The sequence below is a fragment of the Taudactylus pleione genome, unplaced genomic scaffold (assembly GCF_031769625.1).
Source record: "Taudactylus pleione unplaced genomic scaffold, aTauple2 ptg000201l, whole genome shotgun sequence".
Lineage (NCBI taxonomy): Eukaryota > Metazoa > Chordata > Amphibia > Anura > Myobatrachidae > Taudactylus > Taudactylus pleione.
In genome coordinates this window covers 40,337,720-40,349,753 of record NW_028284603.1, presented here as the reverse complement: position 1 = coordinate 40,349,753, position 12,034 = coordinate 40,337,720, and the positions used below count along the sequence as shown (strand labels likewise).

General features: G+C 39.8%; 1 protein-coding gene across 1 annotated transcript in view; it reads left to right on the top strand.

The window, feature by feature from the left end:
• LOC148518321 (uncharacterized) overlaps positions 1 to 10,965 on the top strand; it is a 94,874-nt gene extending 83,909 nt beyond the window's left edge. Inside the window, exons 3-4 of the mRNA XM_088477570.1 lie at positions 5,088 to 5,270; positions 9,216 to 10,965. Of these exons, the coding sequence (XP_088333696.1) occupies positions 5,088 to 5,270; positions 9,216 to 9,470 (438 nt within the window). The 3' untranslated portion in view covers positions 9,471 to 10,965. The remainder of the gene's footprint in view (positions 1 to 5,087; positions 5,271 to 9,215) is intronic.
• Positions 10,966 to 12,034: the final 1,069 nt, after the last annotated feature.

Sequence of the window (12,034 nt, the reverse complement as noted above, 5' to 3'; positions counted from 1 at the left end):
CAAGAAGGGAGGGTTAGGGGGAGAAGGGTAAGTATACTTACCCGACCCCTGTTGGGATACCAACCATTCGGATACCGCTGTCGGTATTTTGACATTAGGCATCCCGACTGCCGGCATTACATACCGATTCCTGTTGGCATTGTATATTATTGGTTTCTGACCATACTATAATTGCACAAAAATGGTTACCGCATTGGTTGTCAGACATTTTATGGAAGGGAACCATGTTTATCAAATATAAAAGGATGGCCATTAACACTTCACTAAGAAATATGCTGCTTATGTCAAGTTTTAATTTTCAGGACCAAGGTTAGCAACTGAAGAGCAAGATAGGATTGTTCAAACTACAAAAGCACCATCATCTGGAGAAATTAAGTTCACAGACATGAAGTCTTGGTAGGGAAAATATAAGTCAACACTTATTCGCCGTCTCCCAGCGGGGTAACTCACAGGCAGAGCTACAGAGCTACGAGAATACACCAGTATTAACACTGCGGTTATAAAACTTAATGCTAAAAAAGCTTATCTTATCTGCATAGCGTTTTTCAAACTGTTCGTATAGATTTATTTTTTATTCTTATCGCATATCTAATTACGTACTAAACAGCTCGTTTCCCTGGTTGCCATTTATTATTAGATATTAAAGTTATCTACCAGATGCAGCCTGCTCAGCCTCGGATGTCTTTTTTTTTTTTAAATATTGTTTTTTTTTATTTTTTTATCTAGTGGAATGGGTTTTAGTGTTCTACAGTTGGATTAGTATACTGCTGTTTCTAAGGTCAGATTTTTTCCAGATGTAAAACTTAGATATTAGAAATGTCTTAAAATACGAAATTTAAAAGGAAACAAGTGATGTTTTGAATCATTTTTTTTATTTTTTAACAGTTAATTTTGCAAAATCAATTTAAAATAATACAAATTGACCATTCTCTTACCAATGGACTGTATTTTGCTTTTAAATAAATGCCATTCTCCTTATTTCCAACTGTGCCCATCCTGGCAACTTAGGGAGGATACATTTTGTGATGGCATGTTTCTTGAGAGGTCAGTGATATCGCTTAAGAGTTGGGCGTTAATAAAATAATTAAAAAGCATTCAGTACATCTGAAAGCTGAATTTTGTAGGACGATTCCAGTAAGTTAATTATCATTTTCACTTAATCTAGTCAGTCACACTAGGGATCTAGATCATAGTTCTCTGCAGGGCTATTTCTCTGTAAAAGTAGGTTCAGGAACTGTAGTTGGAGCTACTGGGGGTGAAGCTATAGAAAAACAATTATATATATATTATATATACTGATATATTATATATATAGTATATAGAAAAGAAGGCACTCAAAGGGGCCTTTATAATAAAACGTATCTTATGGAAAATACATTTTGGCACAGGACAGTTAATTATACCACTTTTACACCTAAATTCCAGGTCTGACCCAGAGTTGGAACAGGGTTCCAATCGAAATCAGACCCGGAATGTAGCCAGCGCTGATCCAGGATATTTCTGAGTCGGCGCCGTTCACACCGGAGCCGGGTCTGCATAGGCTTTTCCAGCGTTGAAATGGACCAATCGGCTGGCATGCGGCACGATCCATGTCATTGTGACCCGAAGCGCGCCGTTAACACGGCAGGGTTTCATGGGTTACTCCCATGTTAAACCCTGCTAGTTACCTGGGTTGGATTGCCGGGTCACCTGGACTCAGGACCCCGTGTATATTGCACACACTGCACCCATTATAGATATGCTCCTGATGCATGGCATGCTTGGACTGGAGAGTCCAAAGGGCACTCTGAGTGGCACTGTTGCAGTGATGTTGACTGCAGGGTGCTATTCCAGGTATTCTGCTAGCCAGAAGCAAGGGTCGTGGGGCAGCGACAGTGCCACGAGGACGCTCCGGGCAGTGCTGCACTTCCTGGTGCTGTGGCCCTGACCCCTCCCCTCTGTGCGACATTGTGACGTGTGCTCAGATGGGTGGCAGAGGCCACTCGGAAGCCCTGCTACAGCACTGAATATATTTACTAAATGAATAAATAAATGATCCACCCACAGAGCATAGCACTGCACTCTGCACGGTGGCACCGTTTGCAGACCTCTAGTTACGGCCCTGAATATATTTACTTGCTCATAGTAATATTAAAACATAAACATAAATTGCATGCAATGTATTTGTAATGTGGTATAATGACATTTTATTGCGTTACACTGGTTTGACACTCAGATCCTATGCTCGTAATTTTCCTCACCAGTACTTATTTGCTGATTTTCTCCCCTGGCATGATGGCTTATAGTGTTTTTTTGTTAAGAAATTTGTCCCAAACCCTGAAAATTAAATTTCGGATGACATTCCAGCCCCATGTGGGTAAAATTTGGGTAGGGGCCTGGTGATACTACACGTTGTGGCTGCTGGAAGGAGTGCTGTACATTAACTGAGTTATGATATATGTGTGTAATAGATTTACCACTCTTAGGTGTGTGGTCGCTCTCTGGTATATGCACGCTTGGTGTGCGTTGTGATGTACGAGGCCAAAGGCTGAGCTCAGAATAGGCTGTTTCATTTGAACTATTTTTAAGGAATAAACATTTAACTGGATAAGAGTGCAAGTGAATAAAACAGTTGAACATTAAAGACTACTGTAGCTGTGGTTCATTTTGGAAAGTGAACAGTGAATTGTACTGGCAGGAAGTACTTAATGCTTCATCAGGGCATACTTGTCTACTTTTGAAAAGTAATTTCAGGGAGATTATAATCTATCTATCTATCTCATATCTATCTATCTATCTATCTATCTATCTATCTATCTATCTCATATCTATCTATATATCTATCTATCTATGTATCTCATATCTATCTATCTATCTATCTATCTATCTATCTATCTCATATCTATCTATCTATCTATCTATCTATCTATCTATCTCATATCTATCTATTTATCTATCTATCTCATATCTATCTATCTATCTATCTATTTATCTATCTATCGTATATACAGTATACTGTATATATTTTTTTTTGTGTGAGAAATTATAACTGTGACACAGCTTTCCCTACCTGACTCCAGTCCATATACACCTCACCAACAACTAATGTTACCACCAGGACTGTATCACAGACCCAAGTCCCAAAGCCAATAATTTTACATGTATGCTGACAGGAGAGGGAGGAGGCTGGGTGCTAAGTGTTCCTAGAGAGGGCACTCAATGACAGCCATAGACCCCATGATGCAGTCCTGGTGGTTAATTGAGTCCCTACAGCAGTCAGTACTGCTGCCGCTGCCGATGAGCATTAATTCCAGCTGCTCTCCAGTGCGCTGTGTTTGCTCTGCGATAAGCGTCGTGGCCACCACTACCCACAACCCCACGGTGGCAACGCAACCAATTAGTATCATGATGTCACATGCCAGGACATCTCTTGCACAGGACCCGCCTCTGTCCATGTGTGAGTCTGGGTTCGAGCTGGGCCAGTGGGGGAAACCGTGTTTTTCAAATTAGTTGAGAGTTATTATTGTTTACACTTGTGGAGTGACACAGCGGAGGGGGGAGGGGGGAGGGGGGGATAGGGGGAATGGCCAGGGGAAATTAACTGGCATTAGGGGTTGTAAGCACGGGTTGTGACAGCACGATCGCATCATCTTGGCCCCGCCCTCGTTACACAATACTGGAATTGTGAAGCAGGGGATGGGGCCATGATAACACCATTCAGCGTGAACTGTGTAATCGGCTTCCTCCACTGCAGGAGTGTGTGTGTGTGGGGTCCGGGGATAGGTGGCTGGCTGGGAGACTTGCCCGCGTTTCCAGGCGCCCGGAAGCGCCGCACGATTTTTTGAAGCCTCCCGGTCTTTCCAGGAGAGTGGGCAAGTATTGTTCAGATATCAGTAGGAAGTAGATCAGACATGAGGTGTGTGGTTGTGCCCAAATAATGCACGGTCATGTGATCTAGTGTGTCCAATAATGTTGGTTTTATCTCTCCATATATAAAATAATTGAGGAAATGGGCACTCCAAAACAATAGCAATGACTTAGGGTGCCAAGGTAGATATATATAAGAATGAAGAAAAATGCCACTCCAATGGATAATACAAACACCTGTGTTTATTAGGACATAGGTCCAAGACAAATATACAGCGACATCATTTTGATGCTGGTCTCTGGGTGGGCTGCAGTGCCCTAATGCTCCTGCTGTGTTGTTGTGCATCCTGAGGATGGTTTCTTGTGGACCGAAATGTTGAGACAATATTATGCTTTTTCCGTGATAAGTATGAAATAAATCATTTAATTTTCATTTTAAGTGCATTTTAAAACCTGATGAGTGCCCCCTTTTGATTCTCTCTCTCTCTCTCTATATATATACATATATGTGTGTATATATATATATATATATATTAAAAAAATGCCTTATCCACCAATCAACATCTAAATCTTTTTGGGGGCAATGCCTTCTTTCAGCTACGCCATCCCCTTTCGAATTTATGGATCAAGACTACTGAAAAATGTAAAATTTACTTCTAAGAGTTCAAGTTTGAGTGCATAACGTTGTGTAAGCTATTTTTCTTTATTATCTAACATTTTTCTAAAGGGATGCAGAAATATGCCGCTTGCATTGTTCTTGAATAGGACTACTAACAATGTCTTGTGCTGTGTGCGTAAAAATTATCACCCTCATTTTTATGTCAAATATCTTCTTTCATAATATAGTCTAACACTTTTACATACAGTATATATTTGTGAATGTTATTAGTAGCTGTATCATGTAGAAGTCCTTTAATAAACACTGACTGTAGTCATATGTTGAGGCTGTCTGCTTTTAACATTACAACTATAATGCTATAATAAAAAATATATATACTGTATATACATATATAAATATCTATCTATATATATATAAGTACTGCTTTATAATTGTACAGTATATTATATTATAAGTCAATTTGTTAAATAAAATTAAATTGTGGTGGCAGAACGTTGCAGGCTTGTGTCAGAATCAGATTATGCTGTTCAGCCAGATCTAATTATCTGCTGCGATATGCACTCGTTAAACCCATCTCTGTCAAACACAGAAACAATTATCTCTCTTTTATTGTCTCACTCAGGAAGGACCGAGCTCTCTCTCAGTTTACGCCCTGCGGTTGGGACCGGGAGAAGAAATAGTCACGTCATTGTTTAAGTTTGTGCAGGAGAAGAAGCTAAGAGCGCCATTTGTTATCACTTGTGTGGGCAGTGTCACCAAAGCAACACTCAGACTGGCTAATGCCGACGTGGTGAATACCAATGAGGTACCTGACAGGTCTGCTGATGTACTGGCTCAGTTTAAGTCATGCACAGATAGAGCAAGATGGCCGTGGAGTGTTTCAAGAGAAGTGTACTGTTCCTAATTATGTAATTATAAGGCTTAGGTGCCAAACTACAAGCTGTTACTAAAATCTGTTCGTCCTGTCTTTCTCAAGAAATGCAGAGAATGGAATGGCTTTCCCCTGAACATATCCTGTCATCTTTAATTTGATATAATCTTTAATTAAACATGTTGGCAATACTGAAATGGTAAAAGATGTGGGATATTTCTTATGTCACAAAGGAAATACCTCTCGTAGCACAGTCTCAATTATCCAGTATACATTTGCCTTCTATGCTTGGGCTGCTGAATAGAATTATAATGGCCCTGGAATATATTAGGACCACATTCATGTCCTACTGTTTATAGTGCATGTTTCTCTAGAAGAAAAGTCATTTTGTAAACACAGTGAATGTTATACAAAGAAAAAGGTAGGGACGGTCAAACTATAGTTTTTAATTATTGCTGATATGATGATGATATTTTCATTCAACAAACATACTTTTTAAATATATTGGGGCCAATGTAGAGGTGAGCGCAAGTCGGACGTAATTGCACCCCAACGGCGTGGACAGAACTAAGAGGGAGATTAATCAAAATTTCTAAAGAGGAGGTGAAGTTGCCCCTAACAACCAATCAGCTTTTAGCTATCATTTTATATAATGTACTTTATAAATGATAGCTTCAAGCTGAATGGTTGCCCTATCGACACTTGTCCTCTTTAGAAGGTCTGATTCCTCTCCCCCTTATTGCAGATATTCGCATGTCTAAAGTAGCGGTGAAAATTAGCACAGCCGGGTCTGACTTGACAGTGCTAGTGCGTTTGCGTGAAGCAAAGTTCACTCAGGCGCACAAAGACCCGGTGTCCAGCGGAAGGAGCCGGGCAGTGGCAGAGGGATCTGTGTACGGGAGCAAATGCCATCTGTTCCCGCAGTCAAACTCCGAAAATGTTGTATTGATGAATTAGGTCCCCATACTACTGTAGTAATAGGGAGACAACAGACCAGATTGGGGCTGAAAGGTAAGAAGGAGATATCAGTGATATCTCCTGTGTTACTTTAATAATGAATAGCCCGATACTTAATTTATACATAAGTAGGTGAAAATGTGTAATTTTCCACCGCTTTTGTAAAAATTAGGTGATGATGAATAGACCCCTTAGCCAGAGGGAATTTTTCTTCCCGTCAAAGGACTCGTTCTTTGAATACCTGCAGAGCAGTTGGAAACTAAGCTTCCAGCCGATGGTTTCATTGTGACACCTTGAGCACCAGGAACACTGTATACAGGAGAGCGCATTTGTAGATGCATTTTCAACATTGTAATAAAAAACGTTCAAAACACAAAATATCTCATGGAGGATCAATTTATTGATAAATTTAAAACATAAATAAGGCAAAATCTAGAAGTACTTAAGTTGAATTCGATGAAGGGGGTGATTGTGAATATATAGTATACTGGACTTGGAAGTGAGTTTCTACCATACTTGTCTATTCTCTTGAAATATGGGGAAAACTCCTGAATTTCATTGCGTTCTCCCACATTCCCAGAGAGAAGACAAGCCTCCCGGGGGAAGTGGGTGGTCTGTGGGCATGATGACGCATTTTGCACTGAATCAGAACATTGTGGCTCAGACTGTGTGTCTGATATGCTGCACAAATCTGTGAATCATGTCATGTACTATGAGGGGTAAGGAACAAAATGGTACAACACATGGCACCACACCCCTCACACCTCTACTTTTCCAGGATCTCCCATACAATTAAAAAGTTGAAAAGTAGGATTTCTACTCTTTCCAACCTATGTACTCACAGCTGGTCCTGTAAAAAGCTGCACAGTGAGTATGTACAGAGTAGTTCCAAAATCCAAAATGAAAGTATGCCATGAGCTTATTCATACAAATGGTAATGTATCACACACTCGCATACTTTGCAGTTCATAAATGACCATTAGTTAATACCCAATGTGATTACATGTAAAAATATTGGACTTTTACTTAGGCTGTGTCAAGTATCCTCAGTTTCTGGAAAATGTACATGTTGTTTACACATATTACTTGTAGCTCAGTCTAGATATTTTTTTTTACTTTTAAAGTATATATGTCACAAACACCCTGTGAGGGCAGCCATTTTGTAGGCGAGACCAACAGTAAAGACCAGCGAGAATACTGAAACATGCAACTCTCCTAAATATACAATGTTTCTTTTTGTCTTTGTGCCTCATACCTCCTTGATATTAAATGACTTCATTGTGTGGGGGCAGGCACACACTTCTCTTTATAATAGACATTAGCTGGGATACCCAGCGTTGCCTGGGTTGAAGACTGGACCCTGAAGTGCACTTGCTGCCTTTATTTTTGTACATTGTCCTCACTTATAACCTGGATAACTATGCAAATTAGGAGTAAATGACAGTTCAGACAGGCGCATTCTCATACCGTTTGCGTTTGGAATGGGGTATATCAGGAGCAGACTGACTTATAGAACAGAAATCAGTATAGCTTCCAAAATCACTTGCGTGTCAGAAATCACTGCAGAACAGAGGGGGTGATTCAGCTACGGACGGATATGCTATCGCAGCTGCTAACATGTTAGCACCTGTGATAGCTGTGATATGGTAATGCAGCATGAGGCATCATGCCTTCTTCTAGCATTACTGAACTGAGCTGCATCCAAGGACACAGCATGTGATCATCTACGATCCCTTCGGCGGCTGAGTGACCATGGGGACATGCAAGCCGGCCGCCGCAGATGAGTAAAAGAGGCCAGGAAATCTATGTCAGCCAACGGAGATCCTGGCCTCCTCACTCCCCCAACAATGGTGACACACATCCATTTTGAGAAATGGATGCTGTTGCCGCCCACTGTCCGGACAGAAATGACAGCAGACTGTCAATCACTGACAGCCTGCTGCCTGTACTGCATGCTGGATTGCAGACCCATACTGCACATGCCCAGTACAGGTCAGGCACATGTGCAGCTTCCCAATAATCGTGAATTTGTGTGATCCCTGTCACTGCATCGGCAGCTGAATCAGCCTCTGAAATCACTCTGCAGACCAACATTGAAGACCATGTCTAGCAGGGCTGCAATCAGGGGGGAATACTGCGACTGGAGTCCCATTCCAGGACAGAAGGGAGCCTGCCCACAGTGGCACTGTGTGGCTGCGATCAAACTCCCCTGTTGTTTGTAACCTCCGTATGCTAAGCTTTGCTAGGATCAAAGATTGTGGATTGATTATGCTGTCTGCCACAGTCTGAATGTATCGAGTGGAATGTATCCAGTGCTGAGCTGCTCAGGAGCCTGCCAGAGTGTGACAGTGTGTCTATGAAGCCAGCCCCTCAGCCCCAGAAACTGTGTAATTTAAGAGTGTACTGGTTTAATGGGATTATGTGACTGTGTGGTCCTGAAAAAATTCAAACCTAGGCAAAAACCTAATCCTGGTCAAACTACACTACCATGCCAAATTTTGTGGAACTCGGTACAAAAATCTGGCCATGCATAAAGGACAAACAGACAGATACACACACTTTCTCGCTTATTATATACAATACATATAGTCATAGTCATATAGCATAACTGACAACATTTTAAAATCGTTCCTAGGGATGCTTAGCCCCCCAAGCCCTGGCATCTCAGCACGCCATGTCTCAGTGGACCTTGGAGTTCTAATGCTCCTACCATATCAAGTTTTATAACTTTGATCATGACATACTAATGATATCGATAGATAGTGAAAATAGCATTTAATAGATTGATAAAGAAAAAAAATGCACTGTTTATCAATGTTGAATAACAGCAATGTTGGCAAACACCTATATAGTTTATCAAACATAAAACTTTTCTCTGTGCCTATTACAAATACAATTTTAAATGTTATTTCTCTTTTTCAGATAATATATTTAAAAGAGAGATTTGAAATCGTTTCTTTGGTGGGAACATTGAATGAACATGCCCACCTGCATATCTCGCTCTCTGACAAGGATGGAAAGACCATCGGTGGCCATGCCATGGGAGACCTAGAGGTCTTCACTACGGCTGAAATAGTGATTGGGGAACTCAGCGACCTTCAGTTCTCTCGGGAGTTGGATGAACGCACAGGTTTCCCAGAGCTTGTCATTAGACCTCGCGCGGAAAATACTGCCTAGATTCTAAATTATGTACCTTTTTTTGTAACAAGCAAGTGAATGAGATAAATTTGCTTCAGAGCATGTCTTTAGGTTGCTCTTTGCGTTATTGTAGTGATTGCAAGCATTTGATTAGGCAAAACATAATCAGTCATGTATGAAATCCACACAAGAAAATCATCTCAGTAAATTCTTTAAATGTCTAGACATTAATTTCTGCTGTTTATCAGCATGTGTTGCGTTTAGTATTCAGGGATCTTTCTTCTCTTGCCAGCTTTGGCTGAACTGTTCTACAGGGATTTTACGAGACTGATTGGCCCGAGCGGGTGTAGGACAGTGACAATTGCTCAGAGGGGTAATGAATGTACTGTTTGCTCATCTTTACACGGTTACTATAACACTAATTGGGAGGGACAGCTGAAACAAGCACAGAGGAGAAGTTATGAGGAATGCGTGACATGGGTATAAAGCAGGATAGCTGTACTGCCTGCCCCTGCAGTATACTGTTTACACACATACACACACACACACACACACACACACACACACAAACTACTCACACTTATTTGGAGTTAATTCATTTAGTAGGCTCGTACAGACAAATTCTATCAATGCCTGATAAGTCAACACACAGCATGCTGAAATATTCACAATAAATGAACATAGAAATGCCCTGAAATATGAAGTATTGTGTCATGATCAGATTAATAATAATAATAATAATAATAATAATAATAAGTAACAGAAGGACAATATTATATATACTTCTTAAAATATAGCAGCAATATAATAAAGAATAAGTTATATGTAAAGTACATTTAGCTGTGCTTTTGGCACACATATCTAGAACAGGAGATTTTTAATTGTATAATAAAAAATAACCTTTTCTTATATTTAATGTTGTGGTACACCGTTTATTTTTTAGTAGTATATTTTATCAAGAACTAAATGCTGATAAATGATCAATCCAACTGGCAACGATGATCGTAACCCTTTCAGAAATATACAATGAAATACTGCATAATCATATAAAGTGTCATCATAACATATCATTTTTTTGAAATATGCAACGTTTTAGTGTAAAACAAAAAAGATCCCAATTATTTCAATACCCAAAATGAAGACCTATCACTTAAGCTCCTTTAAATAAGTCTTCATGTCTACAGTTGCTCTAAAGACACTTTATTAAATCCGCCTCTTCTCTATGACCCTTCCAAGCTGTATCAGTGTCACACAGACAGTATTTACTTGCATTCCTGTTAAGGTTACATTTTTTTTTCTCAATGAAAATAAGAACATTATACAAGTGACTTGTTTATATTGATCTCTCCCATCCTGTTTCAACAAACACCCGATATCGGCATATAAAGCATAGATAAAAGAAATCCTAATAAATATAAGAGCAGTTGAACAATCTGGCTTTTCAGTCACTGACTGTGCTTTATCCATCAGAATAAAAGTGACACCACGTCATAAAGTAGCTTCTTTTTACTGTAGTGCAGAATTGTGGAGAGATACATTCCTCTCTGGCTGCTATGGAACTGGATGTCAAGAAACTCATTTTAGTGACAAATGATCATAGTTAATATCTTAAAAAAAGAGGAGCAAGTTCACAGAGTTCATTCCTCTTTACACAGCAATGCAGTCTTATGTTAATCCCTAGAAGGTAAGAAATGTGGCACAAAAGCCAATTGGTTTGGAGGCTATAAAATGAGGATGGTAAAGTCTCGGGAACAGTAACTCCCTGTGCTTGAATGAATTAAATGCTGTTCTTGTTTCCTCCTTGCATCTCCTATTGAGGGATCTTGTATGTCTTTTACAGCACCATGACATAGTGATAACAAATTAATGACAATGCCAACACTGGGAGCATAATACTGAGCTCTGTTACTGAGTTTCCACGTCGATACCTAAAGACATTTCATCAATATTATTTTATGAACCACAATTCTCAAAGATTAAAACATACCATTTCAATGTTCCTTTAAAGATGAGCCTTATAGACACTGCCTTTTGTTGAATGTGACAACTGTATTAAAACAATACAACAAAATACCACAAAACATATACGGCAGTAACTTCCCACATGTCGGTGTAGGAAAGTGGGTTGTAACGATGGGTGTATTATTGTAGATGGTTACTTTGACTAAATCACTGCAAAGCTAAGAAATGCTAAATTGCTGAGGGTAATATAACTATTAATGGAATATACACATAACTGGCGTGTCTCACTCTCTAACGCTCTCCACCATTGTTAGATGGTACTGTATATAGTCCAATAGGCTGTTTTGTGGTGCCAAAAGCCAGTATGCATGGTGTTTTACATGAGATTGCCTCTATGAGAGTCCTGTGCTATTTTCCCTTAGTTACTAGACACAAGCAGCAATCTCTACGCTAATGCTGTCTAATAAATGGTGTCACTTCTTTGGTAGGCCAGCTCCAATCCACAGCACTATAATCTTACTGCCAACTTACCCAGGGAATCTTCTTTGTTTTATATACTAATGTACTCTTCATCTACAGTATTTCCATAGTATGGTGCTTGGTCAGGAAAATCAAAGGGGAGGGTTACCTGAGTGTGGCTG